General features: G+C 42.8%; 1 protein-coding gene across 1 annotated transcript in view; it reads left to right on the top strand.

The window, feature by feature from the left end:
* ALK (ALK receptor tyrosine kinase) overlaps nt 1-24,611 on the top strand; it is a 761,479-nt gene that overhangs the window by 232,202 nt on the left and 504,666 nt on the right. The window contains exon 3 of the mRNA XM_023217284.2: nt 8,199-8,363. Within this exon, the coding sequence (XP_023073052.1) occupies nt 8,199-8,363 (165 nt within the window). The remainder of the gene's footprint in view (nt 1-8,198; nt 8,364-24,611) is intronic.

Raw genomic sequence — 24,611 nt, 5'->3', positions numbered from 1 at the left:
ACATCAGTGATATGGCTTGACTGTGTTCCCACACAAATCGCATCTTGAATTGTAGCTCCCATAATCCCTACACGTCATGGGAGGGATCCGGTGGGAGGTAACTGAATCATGGGGGCAGGTTTTTCCTGTGCTGTTCTTATGATAGTGAGTAAGTCTCATGAGATCTGATGGTTTTATAAAGGACAGTTCCCCTGCACACACTCTCTTGCCTGCTGCCATGTGAGATGTGCACTTCTCCTCTTTCACTTTCTGCCATGATTGTGAGGCTTCCCCAGCCATGTGGAATTGTGAGTTCATTAAGCCTCTTTTCCTTTATAAATTACCCAGTCTTGGGTATGTCTTTGTTAGCAGCATGAGAACAGACTAATACAATCAAGGAACCTAGATGGGAACTTTAAGCCCTGGGCTTTATTGCGCTTGTGGTTTTGGCTTCCTGAGCCATACACCCACTGAGAGTCAGACTTAGATCTTGGTGATGTGTCCTCTGACTCAGTCCTCACCTAGGGCATCACAGGCCCAACTTTATAGGTCGTATCAGAGCTTTCAAGACAGCAAAGACACTCTGGCTCCTGTCCTGCCCCCAGCTTTGCCCTGCCTGTCCCTCTCTGGGCCCAGGTCCTTTCCTGCCTCACTTTCAGAGCTCATACATTGTTGTAGTACGAAGTGCGGCCATCCAGAAGAGTATTGGCATTCTAAATCAACACATTGGCTGATTCAGAATTTGCTTATCATGCCATTTTTTGAGCACAGCCTCCTGTCCATCCTGAGAAATAGTATTTCAATTGTCAGTATGAAGGAGGTGATGGCATATGACCATGACCATTTGTTTAGTATTTTGTGGCACCACAGTAAGGTTGGCATTGCCTTTAGGTGATACTTGCAGAGTCAGATGCTGTCAGCTCTGCCTCACTTGTGGAGCTCGTACATTGTTTCCTGCCTCACTGCAGCCACAGACATGGACATGTCTGTGGCTCTGCATGAGGGGAGCTATGTCCGCTGCCTTTTCTATTGGCAATCCTGTTTGTGACCTACTGAAAGGGCCTCAGGACTCACAGGAAGGAAGCACATCGGTGAAAGACCACCGAGTCCCTTCCTATCTGAGTAACATCAGATGTGACTTCACTTCTCTGAGCTCCAATGCTTTCATCTGTTGAGTGGAGATAAGAATCCCGCCTACTTCATAGGGATTAAAGAAGATGATCATGTCAGGTGCCTGGCATGGTGACAAGCCCCAGTGAGCCCTTGGCGAGTGTTATTGCTTATAAATACACTTCCCACACACCTTCACAGAAGTCCTCTCCATAGGGGTCAGGGCTCTTCTATACATACCACAGCATGCATTGCCAGGAACAAGAAAGTAAGTAAGACCTCCAGCTTTACCTCATAATAAGAGACAAAATCAAGAAGGATGAAGTGTCATGGAATTGATGGGCATGGCATTCTTCTCTTTTTTATGACTTTTCTTTTCATTCTGCAGTATTTGTTTCCAAAGCTCATAGTGACCTGAGGCTGCGAGGCCTCATCCAAGGGGCTGATGTGGACCTGCCCTGGGGGGCTGCCCTTCAAGGCCCTGCCACCCTACGTTCACCTGGAAACTGGGCAATGTTGGAGGGGATGTCTTTAAAACTAACTGGAGCTGCTGGCCCCTACCTTGAAACTGACCCAAGGTGATTTAGAAAACTAATAGGATTTAGGAAACTAGTCTCTTGGTTAGCAGGCTCAGGTTAAGGAGGCATAAAGGGCCTTGCTCCAAGGGATTCTGGGGAAATCTGACATCAGTCTGGATACAAAGGAGGATTGTTTAATATTCTGAGCCCACTCAAGAGGAGACCCAAGTGTTCAAAATGCACCAAGCTCCCTATTCCCCTTTTGTGGTGTTATGGAGACTAGCTGGAACCTACATGCAGTCTCCTTGAGTGTCTCGGCCTGGTACATGGCCCTGGTTGGAAGGCCCCCATCTCTGCCTGAGTAACAAATGCTGGGCTTCCTAGGCACAGGCCTTGGGCTTGACTGCTTTGGGAGTCTCACACATTCCTAGAGGCTACATTTCCACCCTCAGGTTCAGAGTGTTCAAGGTGGGTGGTCATTGACAACTCTTCTACAGCCAGGGGGTTTTGATAAGGGAGACTGGGTATGTCTTCAGGCAGGGTCACCCCTGTGGTTTTCTGATAGTTACCATAACATTCTTCTGAGTGGTTGTGCTTCATACTAAAACAATGTCTAGAAGCTAACTGTTAATGAATTCAGTCTTTAAAATGTGATTCATGCACTGGGAGATTTCAGGAAGTGAGTATCAAATGATAAAAATGTATGAACACACACACACATGTGCAGGTATGTGCACACATACTCACTTGTTCATCCTGCAACCATTATGTGCAAAACTTACACGAGCTTTCCTTTTTTTTTTTTTGAGATGGAGTTTCGCTCTTGTTGCCCAGGCTGGAGTGCAATGGTGGGGGTCTCGGCTCACTGACACCTCAGCCTCCCGGGTTCAAGAGATTCTCCTGCCTCAGCCTCCCGAGTAGCCGGGATTACAAGCATGTGCTACCACACCTGGCTAATTTCGTGTTTTCAGTAGAGACAGGGTTTCTCCATTTTGGTCAGGCTGATCTCCAACTCCCGACCTCAGGTGATCCGCCTGCCTGGGCCTCCCAAAGTGCTGGGATTACAAGTGTGAGCCACTGCGCCTGGCCAAGCTTTCCTTTTTAATTCTTTGAGAATCTAGGGGCAAACCAAGTCCCCACTGGGTGTGATGTATATTCAACCTCCTTCCGTAGGAAATCTGTCTCTTGGGATGACAACAAGTCCCTGTTTAGGGGCAGCAGCTCCTCAGCAGAGGCAGGCTCAATGGTCTGTAGGTTTGGTTGTGTCGGCCCAGGGTAAGCCTATAGAATCACTGACCTTCAGAGATGAAGGGCACCATGGAGGATACATACTTCATTTCTTTCATCTTTCAAATGCAGAGAAACAGGCCTAGAGACAGAAATGGACCTGCTGGGGTCTCAGCTGCTCTGTGCAGGACCAAGCCCAGAACCATCCTCCCTGCTCTGCTAGAGCCCTTTCCCTTCACAGCACTTGACGCACCTCTCAGCTGGCAGATCTTTTCCAGAAGGTTCCATTACCTCACCTCTCTTCCATGATGGAAACAAGAAAGTAGGTGGCAGTGATTTCACGTATGTGATTGGCAGGTCCTGGAAAGTGTGTCTTTTTCTCAACGCTCTTTTTCAATGGTCAGATTCTCTTGGGTCAAAACAAAAAAGGTCAAGATCTCTGGATCCTCCTGAAGGTCACAGTCATTCTGCAAAATGGGCCTGACATTGAGAAAATATAGATCTGTCCCCTCTCATGAAGAAGCCTTTTCAGATATGAAAAGTTTGCAGGCCTTGGGTCTGAGAATAACCAAGATAAAACACTTCATGGGTTTTCTCATCTATTGTGTAATTTAATCTTCAGCGCTAAATTGAGATTCTGAAACTGTGGGAGAGAGACGAACAACACTGGATATTCTGCATTATCCAGTTCTAGGTCACTCTCTGGGTCTGCCTTGGGGTAGTCCTTTGATTTGGGGGCAAGAAAACTTTTTAAGCCTCAGCTTCCTCACCTGTAGAGAGAAGAAGAAACCAACCACTTCTCAGTGTTGTTCTGAAGATGAGGTACAGTGATGGAAGGAAAACACCCAGGACAGTGCCTGGAAGACCGCCAGGAGGGGCTGAGTGAATGTAGTTTCCCACCCTTACCCCTGGGTGGGTGTGGACCTGCCTCTGTGGTTGGGTTGCTTAAGGTTCAGCACTGTGCTGAAGCCCTCGACCCCTCTGAATCCCTCCCGTAAAGTAGATTCTACAGTCTCTACCTAACAGGCACTGAGTCGGAAGAGGGTGAAGGAGAGAGATTCAAGAAGCACACTAGGTCTAGAACCTTGGAAAAGACCCAAGGAAAATAAGACTTAACCTGGTGTTTTAGACAAGTCCCAAGGTATTATTGCCCAAGAGACACTGAGGCTAGTTTGAGAGAGAAAAACCTGTGTCCACATTTTATAAGAAATTAAATCAGAATGTAGAAAAGCCCAATTCAGTTTCACCCAGATGAGTAGTAATATTAACTCCATTCCTATTTAAAGCTAGAAAGTACAGCTTTAACAGCTAAAAGGAGGTTGCTGCGGACTGAGAATTACAGAAGGAACTCAGTTGATAATTGGTACATTTGCATAGCCTGTTTTACTAGGCAGCATCTGGCCCAAACACAGCCAGTTATCACACTTAAACTCTCCAGAGTTCAAAGATCCCAGAATTAATAGGCTTAGTGCTGGGATTATATATTCCACTGTCCGTTTATTGAATACACATGTAGGGCACATTTGCCAGGCAGGACACAACTCAGACAGTTGGCACACCTCACCTCTGTCTTGAATAGAAATAGGTCATCTTTCACTGGAGGAGAAAAATCAAGATAGAGGATGGCTGCAGAAGTTGAATCTTTGGGAAAGGCACAGATAATTGTCAATGTGGGATGGGAGTGGCTGAGGGCTTTCTCTCCCTTCCTCTGACGTGAACATCCACCAATGTGGATGTGTCTTTTTGACCCTCCCCGGAGGAGTTACATTTCATGGCTACGCCTCTCCTTATTAGTCATGTTTCATAGCTAATCCTTCCTATGTCACTTTGGTGTTGCAAAGTACAAAATGTTGGACCAGTTTTCTCTTTGTAGTCTGCTATGAAAACCAGGTGTCTTCAAATACATCTTGAAGATTAAGGCAGCCTGTGGTTCCTGGACACCAACTGTAGAGCAAGTGGCCTATCAACCTAAAGTGAGAGCTACCCATTTCAGCTTGCCACTATGAAGGCAAGTTGTCTGAATCGTGAAAGGGCAAGGAGTATTCACCTTAGGGCCAGAAGGATGGCAGCTCCTGGAAAGCAGCTGAGGAGCAGAAAGACACTCAATAGAAGTGTAATTGAAGGATTTTTTTTCTTTTCTCCTACACTTAAATAGTTTGGTTAGTGTTAACATGAATATTTTGCTCCCAACTCTGCAGCAGGGCCAGCTGTCTATGGGTGTGGACACCCATTGGAAGACACTCCAGTGACCAGCTGCCTGCCTTAGAATCTGCCCCCACTGTATTCTAAAATTTCCAACACCAGACTTGTCTTGGAGATTGGGGTAGTAGTAGCCTCAGAAGCAGCTGTTAAAATGCACAAATGCTAATTGGGACATAGCACCCATTAGCACTGTCACAAAGATTGAATTATCAAAATAGCTATTATAACTCTACTGAGGCCAAGGACTTTGGAATCTTTAAAAAGCCAAATCAAACGGGAACTTGAGAAAATATCTGGTCTAGATTTTATATTTGAGGAACTTGAGGCCTGGAGAGGTTAAGTGACTTATTCAAGGTCACCAGCAAATCGGTGGCAGAGATGGAGCTGCAGCCCAGGTTTCACCAGGTGCTTGTTCCTGGAATCTTCTAGTCTATAAGTCTTTTGTTTTGCAGGTGAGAAAACCAAAATTCACACATGAGAGGTAACTGGATAAGCCTGGACTCAAACTGAATTCCTCAGATTGTCTGTCCAATATCTATCACATTATCCCTTTTTTTTTCTTATTCCCATGGCTTTGGGGAGAGGATGAAGTAAGAGGTGGTTGAACGTTTTGTGTCTTGGCGTCTGCCATTAATCCATAAGCCAGCTTTGAGAGCCCACCATGTGCAAAGTTCTTCAGCCACTTTGTAGAGCAGACAATGAACAAGGAAGGGGAAGAAAAGCTGAGTGGCTCATGTACCCTAAAAGTGGGGCAAATGTGGAATCGTTGGACAGAAAGAGTCTGCCTAGGGAAGCTCAACAAAGTACAAAACATCCCAGGGCATGGGCCCTTCCTGCCTCCCTTTTCTCTCTCTCCTTACCCAGTGACCCTCCCCAATCACTCCCCAAGAGAAAATAAACCCTGATGCGCTGTCATCGCCTTGGCCCTCTTCTCTGGACAGGAGATTGAAGGGTAGATTATAGGGCTGGCAAGGCAGGCTATGAGGAAACTCCAGTTCCCTGTGGCCTTTCTCTTATCGATCAGAAAGGACAGGGTCTGGCTAGCATTTTTCAGGGCATCCAATATGGACCAGGTCCATTTTTTTATAGGCAGTACATTTTTTGTATTATTATCTTTTTTTAAATTTTGCTTTAAGTTCTGGGGTACAAGCACAGAACATGTAGATTTGTTACATAGGTATATGTGTGCCGTGGTGGTTTGCTGTACCTATCAACCCATCACCTAAGGTTTTTAATTTTTTAAATTTATGTATTTTTTCGTTTTTCTTTTTTTAAGGAAAAGGGCAAGCAGGTTTTATTTCTGGCCAGGCATGGAAAAGGAGAGAGCACTTGCTCTAAAGACAGCTTCTCCCAGAGCAGTGGGAAGCTGGGGAATGTTACAGGGTTAGACGTGGGTCAGAGGCTATGTAAGCTTGTGTGGGGAAAAACTTCAGACACGCAGGTGCAGATCAAGAACATGCTCTTCATATGACACATGTGCAGAAAGAGGCAGCGATTCTCTTCTATGGGTGGGAACTTTCGCATTATAATGATATGCTAATGATCTAAAGGTGACAGGGGCCACTGGTTCTGGTTTGCTCTGGTTTTGTGCAGGTCTTATCTTCCTCTGCAAAACGTCCTGAAGTTCCCAGACCATCTGGAGTTCTTTTTTTATTTTTTTTTTAATACTTTAAGTTCTGGGATACATGTGCAGAACATGCAGGTTTGTTACATAGGTATACACATGCCATGGTGGTTTGCTGCACCCATCAAGCTGTCATCTGCATTAGGTATTTCTCTTAATGCTCTCCCTCCCCTATCCCCCCACCCCCCGACAGGCCGTGATATGTGATGTTTCTCTCCCTGTGTCCACATGTTCTCATTGTTCACCTCCCACTTATGAGTGAGAACATGCGGTGTTTGGTTTTCTGTTCCTGTGTTACTTTGCTGAGAATGATGGTTTCCAGCTTCATCCATGTCCCTGCAAAGGACATGAACTCATCGTTTTTTAAAGCTGCATAATATTCCATGGTGTACATTTGCCACATTTTCTTTATCCAGTCTATCATTGATGGGCATTTGGGTTGGTTCCAAGTCTTTGCTATTGTGAACAGTGCTGCAATAAACATACGTAGGCATGTGCCTTTATAGCAGAATAATTTATAAACCTTTGGGTATGTATCCAGTAATGGGATTGCTGGGTCAAGTGGTATTTCTGGTTCTAGATCCTTGAGGAATCACCACCCTGTCTTCCACAATGGCTGGACTAATTTACATTCCCACCAACAGTGTAAAAGCATTTCTATTTCTATTTCTCCACAGCCTTACCAGCATCTGTTGTTTCCTTTTTAATGATCACCATTCTAACTGGTGTGAGATGGTATCTCATTGTGGTTTGATTTGCATTTCTCTAATGACCCGTGATGATGAGCTTTTTTTCTTATGTTTGTTGGCCACGTAACTCTTCTTTTGAGAAATGTCTGTTCATATCCTTTGCCCAGTTTTTGATGGGGTTGTTTGTTTGTTTTTCTTGTAAATTTGTTTAAGCTCTTTGTAGATTCTAGATATTAGCCCTTTGTCGGGTGGGTAGATTGCAAACGTTTTCTCCCATTCTGTAGGTTGCCTGTTTACTCTGACCCATCATCTAGGTTGTAAGCCCCGCATACATTAGGTATTTGTAGAGAGTGTGTTTTACCACCAGTTCTTACAGCCAACTTGAGTGGTAATTATCAGCCCAATGTACAGGTGAGGGAATTAATGGACAGAGAGGTGAGTTTTCTTGCTTAGAGTCACCGGGCTGGGAAAAGCAGTGCCAGACTTGGACTCAGGCCTCATGTGTTGCTTGTGCAGGCTCCGCCCACTCACCCTCAGGCCCTCTCTGTGTCTTCAGGTAACTTCACAAGATGCAGAGCTTCCCACCATTCAACCTGTTAGTTAGCTCTGCTTTTTACCTGCCTTCTCTGAGAACATCTCCCATAATATGAGTTACAGAAAGGGCGCATTTTTTTCTCTTAGGCCCCTTTTCACCAATACAGAGCCCTGTGGTATTGACAACTTATCTCCCCTGGACAGGGCAAAGGGTGTGGAGGAGATGAAGGCCAGCCTCGTAGTGTGGAGTGGAGGGGGCTGAAAAGCCACATTTGGGAAATGGTTTGTTCCACTGATCCTTGGCTGTTATTGCAGGTCTGGAGTGCAGCTTTGACTTCCCCTGTGAGCTGGAATATTCCCCTCCACTGCATGACCTCAGGAACCAGAGCTGGTCCTGGCGCCGTGTTCCTTCTGAGGAGGCCTCCCAGATGGACTTGCTGGATGGGCCCGAGGCAGAGCGTTCTAAGGAGATGCCCAGAGGTAAGGGAGAGACCACTGGTGATGTCGTGGGTGGGTCAGGGCCAGGCTGGAATGCCTGTTTCTGTTTGAAATGATGAGACTTCACCCCTGTTCTGCTCTGTTTCCTTTGAAACCTGCTTTTAATATCTGTGCCTTTCCATGGCTTCTTTGGCCATGCAAGGAAGGGAGGAAGACAAGTCCCATCTCAAGTTCAGCCCAACCCTTTATTCTTTAACAAGTAATAAAAGTAGGGTTTCATAACTCTCCTCCATGCAGATTTCCCTGTAAGAGAAAGTGCTGATCGGTATTTGAAATGGGGTTGCCAGATAAAATACAAGATACCTCATTAAATTTGAATTTCAGATGAACAGGAAATGATTTTTTAGTATAAGTGTTTCTCATGCAATAGTTGGAACACACTTAAACTAAAAAGTATTCCAATTATACAAAACAATTCAAATGTAATTGAGTGTCCTGCATTTTTATTTTTACTGCCAAATCTGGCAATCCTAATTTGGAAGGTATTGTAGAACTGGCTTAAATGTTTGTTTCAAAGCCGTTCATAAATACTCAAGTGACATGTTTGCTTGGTGTGATGCGTTCTGTGACCCTGAGCTGTTTATGAATGTCCCCTTCTTTATTATCAGGGCCTAGGAAAGGTAGGCTCAGAGGAAAGTAGTGGGCAGTTGTTAAATTGTGCTGAGTTTCTTGGAGAGAGATATGGAGGCAATAAGCCCTAGTCTAGTTTTATGTCTCACCAAGCCAAATCTTAGGGCTCCCAATGTCTTGAACCCAGAAAACTCTACTGACTCAGAATTGAAAGCCTATGTTCCTGGCTTTTAGGAAGAAGTAATAACTGAAATGGCAATGGACTCATTGGACATTCAGGGTAGTTTTTCAGTTTGCAAAGCACTCCCACCTACACTATCTCACTGGATTTCAGTGAGAGAGGCAGGGCAGAGAAGAATACTAGTGCTCAGAGAGGGTGAGTAACTTGCCCAAGATCATACAATATGTACATGTGAGTCTGGGTCTAAATATCTGCTGTGATGAGTCCTAGACAAGGGTACTTTCCACCACATCATGCTTCTGCCTTTGTAGCAAGACCAGGACCACAGCGTGCTCTGTGGCCAGGTTCTTGACAGAGATCATCTCAGACTCATGCTACTCGGGAGTCTAACAGGTCAGATCTCGGATAAGCTGATGAGGGAGATTGGAGGTGGCACAAAAACAACTAGTGCTCTCAGGCTTATACCTCAGTCTCTACCTTGTCATCAAATAACCAAAATAGACTTTCCTTTCTATACACTTTCCTGGGCTGAATTTTTGTTTTTATAACTCTTTTGGGATTGCTTGACCTTGACTTATATTTTAAGCTGCTTTTATCTGGATTTTGATAGGTATTGTAGTGTGTGTGTGTGTGTGTGTGTGTGTGTGTGTGTGTGTGTGTGTGTAGGTGAATGTTCTTAACCAGAAAGTGCATCAGAATTCTTCTGGAGAACTTATGGAAAATACTGCCTAGATCCTATAACCTGAGATTCTGATTCAGTAGATCTGAGATGGAGACTACGTATCTGTATATTTTACATTTTTACTAGGAAATTTAGCAAAAAGTAGATATAATATGCATGCATAGATTAGAGATTACAACAAAACCAACAACACTTGCATTCTCACTGCCAAAGAGCTGAAGAATCTGAACATTATCAGTCTTTTTGGGGTTTGCTCTATCCCACCTAGATCACAAACTTTTCCTCACCCTCCAAGGTAATCACTCTCCTACATGTTGTGTGAATCACTTATCTGCTCTTTTTCATGGCTATACGACCTATGTATATAGCTCCAAACAACATATTGACTAGGTTTGCATGTTTTCAGCCTTGTATATAAATGGGATTATGCTGTCTTTGATCTGTTCACTTTGATAGATGTAGCTGTGATTCATTTGCTTTTGGTACTATATTCATCCTTTGCATAAAAATACACAATTGATCTCTTCTACTGTCATTGAACATTTGAATTATTTCCAGGTTCTTGCTATTGCCATCAACACTATTGTAAACATTTTTGTACATCTCTCTTGGTGCACATGTTCAAGATTTTATCTAGAACAGGGACCCCTAAACCCCAGGCTGCAGACTGGTACCTGTCCAAGGCCTGTTAGGAACAGGGCACATAGCTGGAGGTGAGTAGCGAGTGAGCCAGCATTACTGCCTGAGCTCCACCTCCTGTCAGATCAGCTGCTGCATTAGATTCTTATAGGAATGTGAATCTTATTGTGCACTCAGCACATACACAGACTGTGCATGCAGGGGATCTAGGTTGAGTGCTTCTTATGAGAATCTAATGCCTGATGATCTGAGGTGGAACATTTTCATCCCAAAACCATCTTGGAAAAATTGTCTTCCAAGAAACTAGTCCTTGGTGCCAAAAAGGTTGGGGACCATTGCTCTAGAGCATGTAACTGAGTGGAATTGCTGGGTGAGAGGGTCAGTGCATCTTCCATTTCATTGGTTAATGCCAGTCTATTTTCCAAAGTGGTTGCACCAGTTTGTACTCCCACTAGTGATATATTGGTATTCCTCCCCATGGCTTTACATCCTCATCAATATCTGCTATTGCCAGACTATATTTTTTTATCTGTCTGGCGAATGAAATACAGTATCCCATTGCAGCTTCAATTTTCATGGAAGTCTGTTTTATTTTTCATAAGTTTCTTGGGTGATTCCGAGGCATAGCTGGGCTTGTAATACTGTTGACTTACTCTCATTCAGACTTACTCCCATTCAGCCACCCCAGGACTATCTCCAGAGTCCAACATTTAACCTCTAGAAACATGTATTTTTGGTCACTACAGATTTTTTAAAAATCTGTATTCCAGGAGTGGAATTGTGATTACAGTTCAGTGAGATCAAGAGAGAGGGACAAGTGGAAATTATGTTCTTCATGAATTCCACCGATGGTACGCAGTCACACATTATAACTTTGAAAGTTTGTGCTTTAAAAAGCTTTTAAACAGTGCCAATACATTGTGCATTTCACTTGGTGACTTGTTTCTCCTCTTCCACCTGTGATTGCTGACATGAACACATTATACTGAGTGCTATGAGAAAACAAAAAAGAAGGGGAAGAGGAGACAAGGAAGAAAATAAATAAATTTTTACTTCTCAGCATTCCTCAGCATGGAAACATATCAATGCCTTTTTGTTTTTATGAAGCTGGATCCCAAGGGTCAGTGCACACACTGAATATGAAACTTTCCCATTAGATGTATCAGGATTGGAATATCCATTTATTTAAAGTAAATGTTGTCAACTTCCATTGCTCTGAAAAGTCATCACTGTTAGCATCAGGTAGTAGTTAGCAATACTAAGGATGGTGGTGTGAACAACCATAGCAAAAGCTGCTGTGGATACACCAGACTCCTTTACCAAGCTCTTTCGTAAACGGGCACATCCAAACATAACTTAAGAGAGGCTTACCACTGTCAGAAACTTCTAATTTTTCTGGGGTCTAATGGAGGGGTCTGTATTCACATAGCATGGATCAGTCATGGAAACAAGGAGATCAGCCTCCCAGCCCTCCCAGAAACTCCACTGCTTCAGTAATGACACTGAGAGGTGTTTGGAGCTTTCAGGAGTGGTCTCTCATCACTTTTCTAGTCAGTTCTTTACACCACTAGCTTTCCCTAAAGTAGCATTTTTCCTCATGAAGCAGCCTACTGTAATAAACTCCCTTGACCTTCAGGGAAAAAAGTGAAGGTAAAGGAAGAGAAAACAACCTGTCCATTCTGCACAATGGCCAAGCAGGGTCCTATATTCCAATCCTAACTCCCAGAGCTTTAGAGTCTCAGTTTCTCGGTCATTTTGGCAGAAAGGGTGCTGGTGGTGAAGATGAGAAGTGGGGATGGGTTGCCTTTAGTATGATGTAGTCACTATTTTGTTTTCTAACTCAATATTCATGAGTCAGAGAGTATTTAGATGCTATTGCAATATTTCTTGTCAGGTATAGAAGGGCCAGAAAAAGGCAGCAAGATGATACCAATCAAAGATAATGAACTGTAAGTGTATAGATCCTGAATGATTTTAATTTATGGCCCCTGTAGCTGAGAATAATAAGGAAGATACAATTCAGAGCAGCAAGATAATAAAAAGTGATCATTTTGATGGAACATAATATTATAAATGAATAAAATCTTGAAGAACCATCCGATCAAGGCATTCTGTGACTTTTTAAGAAGACCCAGGGGCCATGTTGATGTCTAACTGCTTCCAGTGTTTTGGAATGTAGTCAAGGTATTTTTCTTCTCCAGTAAGGCAAGATTTTATTCTGTAGCATGAATCCTGGCTTAATAATGGAAAACACACTCTCACCCCATCCACAGAGCCTCCTCACCAGCGCCTCACTCACAGGCACACACAGGAAAGATGCAAGCAAGTTTTCCTTCTTTCCTGTGTGGAAGAGCCACAGTGAGGAGGCTCCTATTCTTCCTGGATCAGCTCAACTCTCTCCCAGTGCTCCGACTCTCAGGTTTTTGCTTTGATTTGTTTTGTTTTGGTGGAGGGTCTGGATGTAGCACTGCTACTGAGGTTCTTCTGTTCATCAAGATGGCTTCGTTTTCAAAAGGTGGTGAAACACTGTCCTGGAGCCCTGGAGTGGCTAAGGATGCTTTCACACATGCCTAGGGTATTGCAACACCAGGATGGGGTCATTCAAACTTTTGATGCACTCCTGTTGTACCCTTGTGTATTAGTTTCCTGTGGCTGTTTTAACAAATTCTTATAAACCGGATGGCTTAAACAACAGAAATTCATTCTCTCCTCATTCTAGAAGTCAAGAGTACGAAATTAAGATGTCTGCAGGGTTAGTACCTTCCGGAGGCTCTGAAGGGAAATCCTTTCCATGCCCCACTCCTAGCTGGTGTTGCCAGGAATCCTTGGCATTCCTTAGCTTGTAGATGTCTCACTCCAAACTCTTCCTCTGTCATCACACGGCATGCCTCCTGTGTCTCTGTCTGAAATCTGTGTCTTAACGGGACATATGTTATTAGATTGAAGGTCCACCTTAAGTCCGGCATGATCTCATTCTGGGATGCTTGATAACATCTGCAAATACTCTATTTTCAAATCAGGTCATCTTTACAGGTACTCTGGGGTTAGGATTTGGACATATCCCCTGGGAGCCACTCTTCAGCCCACCACGCCTTGGTTTTTCTCCCGCTGTGTCTGGGTTGGCGTGTGGATCCCATGCACCTGTGGACTGTGAATTCTCAGACCCTTCAGGAAGTCTGATTAGACAGGTTCAGAGGAGCCCAGATTCATGCCAGCATTTCTCATCCTTTCTTCAATTTCTTCCCCCACCCCAAAAGTTTGCCATGTTCTTCAAAGGGTCCCTGAACACTTCTCAAGTGAACTGTATCCCAGGAGTAGCAGGGACCTGAGTCACCTTTTGAGCTGCAGGTACAGGCTTTGTGGGAAAATCCTCTCAGGATATAGCCTCCTTTGCACCCACAGTCACTGCGGGCTGCAAATAAGTGGCTGAGTTGACTCTGAGTCTCACCTCTGACTCTTGATCTTTTGAGGCATTGATAGGCTGCTGGAATGATAAAGGCCTGCCCAGCATTTCCTCCTTCATCAATGAAGCTCATCATTAGCCAACCCATTTCTGCCTTCAGGCTTCATTTGCTGATTGATGGGGACCTCTGATACCTACATGCGAATGGGTTTACCACTCTTCCTGGAGAGCAAGTTCCATAGGTGAGGAAGGGTAGGAGGTGTCCTCACAGATGAAGACAGGCTCTCAGTAAGATGGAGACGGACGACCTTCGGAGCTGGAGAATCACTGATCTTTATCCCGAGAGCACTGCCATTGTCCCTGCTCTGCACCACTACAGAGTGAAATGTGCTAATGCAGGCTTCGAGTCCGGCATTGACGGCCCACAGGGTTCAGTGGTTACCCTGAAGTTCATCTGGTTAATGGGAGTCAATAATTACACACTTCACTTTGTCTGTAGGGACAGCCTGTAGCAAACCTCTTGTTTTAGAAGAATGTTGAAGTTGGGGAAACAGGAGAGGTAAGAAAACTGAAATAGAAGAAAAATATAATCGGAGTGACTGCTGATCACACACACAGAAATGCAGACACACACTCACAGGCCAAACAATGTTCCTTTCTTTTCACTTGTTTCAAACCAGATGATCTAAACTGGGACTGTCCTTGCCAGGTATTCACAGGCTGCAGCTCCCCAGAGCTCCCTTCCTTTGCTGCTCTGTTCATGGCCAAGTTTATACTTTAAGTCAATGGTCTCCAAACTTTATTTTGTTGTATGCCCCATGGGTAAAATTTTTGAGCGTGTACTCCTACCATGTTATATTCATCAATTATATGCAATTTTGTGTGCCTAATTGTATAATACTATTTATTAGCAAAGGTTTCTCTTTTCTTTTTTAGATAAAATAAATATAATTAGAGCCACACATCTGTCCTCTATAAATGGAATCAGACTTCCTTGTTTGTTAAGTCATCTCACCCTGGCCCAAAGGTTCCCGATATCTCTGTCCCTTCTCCAGTCCTTTAAGGAGCATCTTGGGGCAGGGTTCTCCCTGTCCACTCTCCTCCCATTACATGGGCTATGCTGGCCAGGGACTCCTTCACCAGGAAGGCCTCACATACAGCTCTAGCCCCTGTGTTCCCTCTTAAGTTTCGAAGACCTTTATCCTCTTTTCTCAGAATCTGCATCGTTTGGAGAGGAAAGAAATAACTTCTTGGTTGAGTGCTACTGACAACACTAACTCTCCAAAGTCAAGAGATGTCTTTGGAGAAATTCATGTTTTCACTTCAACTGACATACCTAAGATACAGGCTGCAACCAATATTTCCTACTGGCTTATCTAAAAAACTATCTTGGTGCTGTTTATGATGGTGAAAACTAGAAATAATTTAAATGCCTAAAATAAGGAATTAATTAAATAAAATACAGTATACCTAAAATATTATAACACAATTGCAGGTATACTTTATAAAAATATTGAATAATATGGGGAAGTATTTGGAACCTATTATAAAAAGCAAGTTAAAGAACGTGTGTAGTAGAAGTTGTTTGTAAAAGAAAAAAAACTATGTACATAAGGAAAAAGGCCATAAGGAAATATACCAACACAGTAGCAGAAGTTATTTCTAGATAGATTAATTATTAGTGATTTTCATTTCCTTCTGTTGCTTTTGCTATTTTCCAAATTTGAGTTCATTAACATGTATTATTTTTATAATAAGATAAAACATGCTATTATTTTTAATACAAAGGGATAAAAAATTCTCATTCGAGACTGTATTCTATTGAGTTACCTTAGACTTTGGGGGAAAAATGTTAACTATTTTGTGCCACAGCCACAGTCAAAAAAGCCCATCCAAAAATTCTGGCTAGGATGCAGTAGGCAAGCAGACAGACAAGCAGGTTATTTTCCTGCCTGCCTGCCTAGGGACAGCACATTGGCAGCTGGTATGGGCTCCCAAGTCCAGAGCACCCCACCCCATACCTCTTCCTGCTTGGCTTATCCTTGAAGGGTAGGAAGAGGGAAATGTGGAAAATAAGTGTGCAGCAGGCTCAGGAATATGCCCCGCAGCCAAATCCAGCATCTAAGTAAGAGTATAGAAATACACCCACTTCAGTTCAATTTTTGCCCCTGCAGACTTACCAAGAGGGCTCTGGGTGCTCATGCGTTTCATTTGAGCATGATTTCTCATCACACTAAGGTCACTGGGTGGATGTGTGGCCTTTTATCCCTGCCCGTCTTCTGGAATTCACCAGGAAAGCCCACATTAGTTCTCTGGTTCTGTTTGCAGAAGCATGCCACTCGTCTCTCCAGCAGTATGGTCCCTGGCCCTTAGATCTGGACCCTTGAGCAATCGCATCAACAAGTTGTGGCGTGTGATTCTTTCCATCTAATGTGATTCTGATACAACTAGCAGCTGGGGTTTGGGCTCCTGAGAAAAGTTGCCTTAATGAGTGGCATTCTTGCCTTGGGGTGGAACTTCCAGGGAAGTATTATTCACCTCCCCATCAGGACAGGCCTCTCCTGGGGTGCTGGGATGGATTATAGATGTCCGGTGAACATGGAACCCCCCCCTAACTGAACGTCATGGGTCTGCCCACAGGGAGATGGGGAGCTAGGCATGTGGAGCAAGGAAAGAAGGACTGGCTGGGGAAGCAGAGGCCTGGCTCTGGTCCCAGCTTTGCCATTAGGAGCGTCGCTTTACCTCTCTGGGTCTTGGGTTCCTCATCTGTTAGGTAATATCTTCGACTAGATGGTCAATAAGGCCATTTCCTGCTCTAAGACAAGGGTTAGGCATATCCAATACAAATGATGGCCAAATACTTGGCACAAAACCTGTAAGGCACAGAAATCTCTACCAGCCCAGAGAGAGAGACCCAGCTCCTAAGGTTTGGCCATGGTTTCTGGAATCTAAACAGCCCAATGATTCAGGTCACCCTTTGTACCACAGTGCCAAGATAGAATCATTGCCTCCGGAAACCCTAGTATTTCCTCTGGAGGAGGGAAAGAGGAACTCCTGGCCCATCACAGCAGCTGAACTTGTCAGATTAGATTCCAGAGGTTTGGGAGCCTAAGGAGGGACCATAGCATAGAACTAAAAACTAGTATTGGCAAATTAATGCTTCCTCCAGCCCCCAACAAGATGTCCCAATCCCTAGAACCTGTGAAGATGTTACTTTATAGGGCAAAAGAGACTTTGCAGAGGAGATTGTCTTGGATGATCTGGGTTGACCCAGTGGAATCACAGGGGTCCTTAAAAGGGAAGGAGGGAGGCGGGAGAGTCATTGTCAGAGAAGGAATGTGAAGAAGGAGGCAAAGATCAGAGAGAGATGGAGATTTAAGGAGGTTACATTGCTGGCTTTGAAAATGGAGGAAGAAACCATGAGAGGAAGAATGGAGGTGGCCTCTAAGGGCTGGAAAAGAAGAGGACATGGATTCTACCCGGAAGCTCATCCAGAAGGAACGCAGTTCTACCAACCCATTTTATACTTCTGACCTGCAGAACCAAAAGATAATACAGTTGTGTCATTTTCAGCCCCCTACTTTCTGGTAATTTGTTACTGCAGCAATAGGATACTAACACAGCTGGTCTTGATGAAGTTGGCAGGAAAATTGACATGCTCTTGGGGCCAGGGCCAGGGCTTACCTGGGGCATGATTCTAGAAGGAACAGGGCTGAGAAGACTTCAAGACAAACTGACTTAGATACATTGAAGGTATCCAGTGAATTCTGGCTGAAAATGCAGTCCTTAAATTGTCTCCTCCACTGTAAACAGAATAAACTTCTCTATGGACAGAAATGGGACAGAAATACCCAAGAGGACAAGAGCTGAGGCCAGAAATAAGGAGATGCATCTGGGAATTTGGCTCTTGTAGGGCAAGAAGTACCGAAAGTACCCCCCGGGAGGGTCCTGGAGAAGGCCAGTTGCTAGAAATGTGGTACCTGGGGTAAGGCTACTACTTTACCTGTGGAGAGAGCCTGAAAGAGCTGTAACAGCTGCCAAGAGCTTGGTTTCTATGAAGCTCCTGTCTGGGGTGGTTGGAGGAGGCAGTGAAAGTACACACGCAGGGGCTGGGGTGAGCTGCCAACTGGCTCAGAAATGAGCCCTGTTTCCTGTCCCAAATGAAACTAGTAAGAGTTGCAGACTGTAAAGTGCTTCTCCAGCCACAGTCACAATTGATTCCTATGACATAGCAAGATAAGTATTATCAGTATTCCTAATTTATAGATGATAACCTAAGATGAACTAGTAAGTTTCAAAGAGAGGAAACTGAGTCTTTCTCATTCATTGCAGTGTTCCAAGAGCCTAGGCTAAGCCTCAGTATAAAATAGGCATTCATTATATATTTCTTGACCTATAGTTAGAAGCTTGGAGAGATGAAGTAAGAGATTCAAATCTGCAAAGTCAGTATATTGCAGAATCAGATATTCAATTCTAGTTGTTGAACACCCAGTATTACATTCTTACCATTACGACAAGCTCTTCTTAAAGCACAATGTTTCCCAGGCCTGTGCCTACAGAAGACTCACCCTCATTAGATATCTGGCAGTATATTCAGAAGTTCGGGGCATCACCCAGATACCAGTGATACTGGGGTATCCGCTTTGTTCCATGACACAGCCAAATTACATCAATTGGGGTGTCTGGAAGTGCAGTGTCTTCAGAGGGGTCTTGGGAAGCCCACTGTTATCTGTGTCTTCTTTGCAGATGGCCGGGTTGAGGGGTGCTGCCCAAGGCAACTGCAGCCTAAAACTTACCATCCATCCCGGCCACACAGAGATGCAATCCATGTGAGGAAGTGGAATTGGTTACTGCACCAGCTAAGCTGTTTATAGTTTCCCTGCCCTTTTAGAAATGGAAGGAGCACTGTGCTGAGAGTTGAGTGCTGGGTTGGTCATTGGTTGACACGTGACCTCAGACCTTAGTCTCTTAATTGGTGAATTGAGTGGGTGGGACTAGATCATCTATGAAAGAATGTGGAGCTGTCTTTTTGCTTTCCTTACTTCCTCGTGTTAAGGAGCTTTTATTAGTGTTATCTGAGTTTTTTAGCCTCACTGATTTCTATATATCAAATAATACAGATAAGACACATCCTAAAGAAAAATGGGCTCTGCTTAAGAAAAGCCATGAACCACTCTGAATTTATGCTTGAAGAGATTTGAAAGAAAGCCAAGACCTTGCAAAAAGAATAAAATAAAATTCTCTTGAATGGGGATAACTACAGAATTATTCTACTTAGAGTGGAAAGATAATCTTTACTCATTCAAGATGGAGAAAGACTGGTTCAATGTAAGTTGAAGAGGGATCTGGGGGTCATTTTACCTCTGTGGCTCCCTTTCCTGACTTGTTATAAAAATCAATCGAATAATGCACAAGAGACCATTCTGTAAACAGGAAAATGGCATAGTAGAGTAACATGCAGCCCTGCCTGACAGCAGCCATCCAGCCACAGCAGCCTGAAGCAAGTGGTGCTGCTCTGTCTTGGTGTAAGGATATTGACCCTACAAAGCAGGCTTATTGGCCCAGGCATTCACATATAACATCATATCTGGGCAGGGGGAAGGGTGGTTAAACTCAGGAATTTTGGGCATGACAAAGGATATGGTGAGAATGAGGAGCCCTCACCTGAGGCAGTAATCATGCACATTTACAGATGGAAGTGCAGCAAGCTTGAAAAAATACACAGGGCTTCAAATCTCATTGTCCAGCTCTTTCTACTAAGTGATTGGTGAGGACCTTTAACCCACGTGCAAAGGCTGTGGTCAGGTTATTCTTATCTAATGCATTATGGTCCACTTTGAGTTTTCTACATCTTGCTTTGGGATCCTTACTACTGATTGCTAGTCATGCGTTTTTTTTTTTTTTTTTTTTTTTCTTTCTTTCTTGAGACAGAGTCTTACTCTGTTGTCCAGGCTGGAGTGTAGTGATGCCATCTCAGTTCACTGTAACCTCTGCCTCCTGGGTTCAAGCAACTCTCCTGCCTGTGCTTCCCAAGTAGCTGGGACTACAGGTGCACGACACCACACCCAGCTAATTTTTGTATTTTTAGTGGAGATGGGGTTTCATCATGTTGACCAGGCTGGTCTCAAACTCCTGACCTCAAGTGATCCTCCTTCCTTGGTCTACCAAAGTGCTGGGATTACAGGTGTGAGCCACCATGCCCAGCTTTCATGCTTGATCAAAGTATATGTGTTGAGTAATACTCCTTTCCTAATTGATTCTTGTGGAAGCTGTGATTATTTGGAAATATGCAAGATGCTGTATTTACTTGTTAATGAAGCTAATAGCATACATAGTGTGGCAGCTCCCTGTGTCTCTTTTCTGGAGCACCCTGATCTGTATTTGTGTTATATTTGGCAACTTCCTTCTTTCTGTTGTGATCAGCATTTGTTGCACCTAGAGGCAATAAAAGAGGTATTTGAAACATTTTGCTAAGAATGATGAATTATTCTTAGGCAAGGTGCCTACAATGAAAATAGTCTTTCAATTTTATATTGCCATGACGCTAAAGTAGATAGACATTAAATTTACTTCTGCAACAACAGCTTAGGATGCCCCTGTTTAATCCCCTTATCTCCAACATTACTTCAGCTAAACAAACAAAGTATTATTAAAGTACCATTATGTAGGTTAAATAATCTTCCTCTCCTAAGATTTATTTTTCTTCATTTATTAAGACAATACACTGATACCCAAAAGGAATTCATTCTATAGTGGTATGTATCCAGGCAGTGCAGTGTGGGAGAACTCTGTACAGTCACTGCTATCTCTCCCATGTCCAAGCTCCAAACACAGATTATATCCTATTTGGAGCCTTTAACTATAAAATAGACCAGAGCACTGGGAATATTAAAAAATAGAGTCATCAAAATAATTAATGCTTTCAAAATGAGGATTTGAGAGATGACAGGAGTCTCAGTGCTTTTGGCTAGGCAGTTCTCTAGAGAGAACCCATAATTGCCCAGGCCTCAAATGAGTGCTTCATTCATTTCTCTCACTTTTGCTGTATGTGACTTTTCCATCTCTCGCCTATCCCCGTGTTCTCTCTTCCCCTTCCCTCCTCAATCTCTTTGCCCTCAAAAGCCTGAAGTATTCTTCCTATCAACAACTCTGGAAATGGAATAGGCAGAACCAGCAAGATTGGCTGACATACAGACTAAATGGGCTGGCCCTACTAATAAAAACAAATTCAGACACCTGTTGGTCTTTTGTGTGACACATATTTAAGGACAAATTTAAGAAACATTGCTTGCTAGAGAAACAAGCTTAGTTGTCTAAATTAATAAGAGAGGTGAATTCCAGAAGCCTGTGGGAATGAGGAAAGTATTACACTGAGTAATATTTTTTTTTTTATTATACTTTAAGTTCTAGGGTACATGTGCATAACGTGCAGGTTTGTTACATATGTATACATGTGCCATGTTGGTGTGCTGCACCCATCAACTCGTCAGCACCCATCAATTCATCATTTATATCAGGTATAACTCCCCAATGCAATCCCTCCCCCCTCCCCCCTCCCCATGATAGGCCCCAGTGTGTGATGTTCCCCTTCCCGAGTCCAAGTGAGCTCATTGTTCAGTTCCCACCTATGAGTGAGAACATGCGGTGTTTGGTTTTCTCTTCTTGTGATAGTTTGCTAAGAATGATGGTTTCCAGCTGCATCCATGTCCCTACAAAGGACGCAAACTCATCCTTTTTTATGGCTGCATAGTATTCCATGGTGTATATGTGCCACATTTTCTTAATCCAGTCTGTCACTGATGGACATTTGGGTTGATTCCAAGTCTTTGCTATTGTGAATAGTGCCGCAATAAACATACGTGTGCATGTGTCTTTGTAGTAGCATAATTTATAATCCTTTGGGTATATACCCAGTAGTGGGATGGATGGGTCATATGGTACATCTAGTTCTAGATCCTTGAGGAATTGCCATACTGTTTTCCATAATGGTTGAACTAGTTTACAATCCCACCAACAGTGTAAAAGTGTTCCTATTTCTCCACATCCTCTCCAACACCTGTTGTTTCCTGATTTTGTGATGATTGCCATTCTAACTGGTGTGAGATGGTATCTCATTGTGGTTTTGATTTGCATTTCTCTGACGGCCAGTGATGATGAGCATTTTTTCATGTGTCTGTTGGCTGTATGAATGTCTTCTTTTGAGAAATGTCTGTTCATATCCTTTCCCCACTTTTTGATGGGGTTGTTTGTTTTTTTCTTGTATATTTGTTTGAGTTCTTTGTAGATTCTGGAAATTAGCCCTTTGTCAGATGAGTAGATTGCAAAAATTTTCTCCCATTCTGTAGGTTGCCTGTTCACTCTGATGGTAGTTTCTTTTGCTGTGCAGAAGCTCTTTAGTTTAATTAGATCCCATTTGTCAATTTTGGTGAGTAATATTTTTTAAGTAAGCTGGATCAACTGGGTTCTGTGCTCCTGAGATCAAAGACAGGATGAAAACTCAGTGTCCTTCAGAAAGAAATCAGGTGTCCAGGTGGAGTGAAATAAAGATGAGGTTGAGAGGGAAAGGGGCAATGTGCATGTCCAATGGGGTTGTAGGTGAAAGTGATCATCTCAGAGGGAAGTGGGATGGGGCTGGGATAGGGCAAGAACTACTCTACTAGTCTGAGGCTCCATTTATGACTGCATATATTCCCAATGGAGATGGGACAGAGTCTGAGGTAGCCACGGCCTTTTAGCCAATCCTAAGGTTGTGTATATGCAGAACAGACATGCAAGAACTCAACAGCCTGAACATTAAACTGCATTCCTCCTCCAAATTTTTAAGACCTGACATACACAAAAAAAGAAAAGAAATGCATTATCTTACCTATACACAGATCTATTGACAGATGACAGAAGTCTTACTGACTTAAGGAGTATAAGAACATCATCTATAAAAACATTTGCCAATCACTAAGGAACATAGGAATTACCCATAGAAATCCAGGCTTAAAAATCAAAACAGCTGGGTATGGTGGCACATGCCTGTAGTCCCAGCTACTCGAGCAGCTAAAGCAGAAAGAATGCTTAAACCCAGGAGATCTGAGCTGTAGTGTGCTATGCTGATAAGTGTCTGCACTAAGTTTGGCATCAATATGGTGACCTCCCAGGAACGGGGGACTACCAGGTTGCCTAAAGAAGGATGAACTGGACAGGTTGTAAACAAAGCAGGTCAAAACTACTTTGCTGATCAGTAGTGAGATCATGCCTATGAATAGCCGCTGCACTCCAGCCTGGGCAGCCTGGGCAACATAGCAAGACCCCATCTCTTTTTTATTAAAAAAGTAAAAATAAAGATATGCACCAGAAAAAGAATCAACAGAGACATCAGCCTCCACACACTGTGGGGAAGACAGACTTCACAGATAGAACCCAGCCAGTGTACTAAATGAAGAAACAAAACTAACAAAGATAGCAAAATAAAACAACTAGAAGAACAAGAAAAGAAACTGTGGCCGTCTTCAGGGGGAAATATCAGAATCCAGAATTGCTGTAATATATTATCCAAAATGTTCAGTTTTAGCAAAAATGAGAATATGTGCAAAGAAATAATACAATATGACTCATAAGAAAACAAAAAGCTAATAGAAACTTTCTGAATTTCCTCAAATATTGGATTTAGAAAACAAAATCTTAAAAGTAGCTATTGTGAATATATTCAATTAAAAACAACAAAAAGTTTAAAGAAGAACAGCATGACGACAATGAGCAATAATAACCAAAAAAAATGAGAATTTGACAGGACAGATACAAATCTTTTAAAAAGAAACTGAAATGGAAAATCTTGAGTTGGAAAATGCAGTAACTAAAATGGAGAATTCACTAGTCCAGCTCAACAGCAGATTTAAGAAGCAGAAGAAATAAAATGTGAAGACAAGCCAGTATTAATTTTTCAACCTGAAGAACAGAGAGAGAAATGTTTTAAGAAAAATGTTCAGATCCTAAGAAACCCCTGGGATAACATCAAGTGTTATATGTGTTTAACAGAAGTCCTATAAGAGAGAAAAGAAAAGGGGGCAAAAATTTTGAAGAAATAATGGCCTAAAACTTGCCAAAGTTGGTGAAAGAAAAATCAGTTTACACATCCAAGTGCCTCAGAAAATCCCAACTCGAATAAATACAATGCGATCTACATCTAGACATATCATCATCATATTAAATGCCACCAAAGATCTTAAAGCAGCAAGAGCAAAATAGCATATCGTGTACAGGGAATATTGAAATGATTAATGGCTGACTTCTTATTTGAAACACTAAAGACTAAAAGACAGTGGAATACATATTCTAACATGTTGAAAGATAAGAAAAATATCAACAAGATTTTGATATCAAGCAAAACTAACCTTTAAAAATAAAGGCAAAACAAATAATTCCCAGAAAAACAAAGACGGAGAATTTGTTGCCAGCCAACCTGCTTTACAATAAATACTAAAGGAAGTCTTTCAGGCTGAAATGAATAATACCAGGAGCTAACTTGAATCCATGGGGAGAAGTGAAGAGTACCAGAAATGGTAAACGTATGGGTTAATATAAAAGGCTCAAACAACCTTTTTCTTATTCTTCTCTTAACATCTTAAAAGACATAAAATTATATAAATCTGCAATTATAACACTATATTGTTGGGTTGATGACATATATAGATATATATAGGACAATAACAGCCAAAAAAATGGAGAAAAAATAAAATTATATTGGAGCAAAATTTCTATACTTTA

The sequence above is a fragment of the Piliocolobus tephrosceles genome, chromosome 15, assembly GCF_002776525.5.
Source record: "Piliocolobus tephrosceles isolate RC106 chromosome 15, ASM277652v3, whole genome shotgun sequence".
Lineage (NCBI taxonomy): Eukaryota > Metazoa > Chordata > Mammalia > Primates > Cercopithecidae > Piliocolobus > Piliocolobus tephrosceles.
Note: the sequence above shows the minus strand (reverse complement) of the source record. Positions and strands in the feature narration are given on the sequence as shown.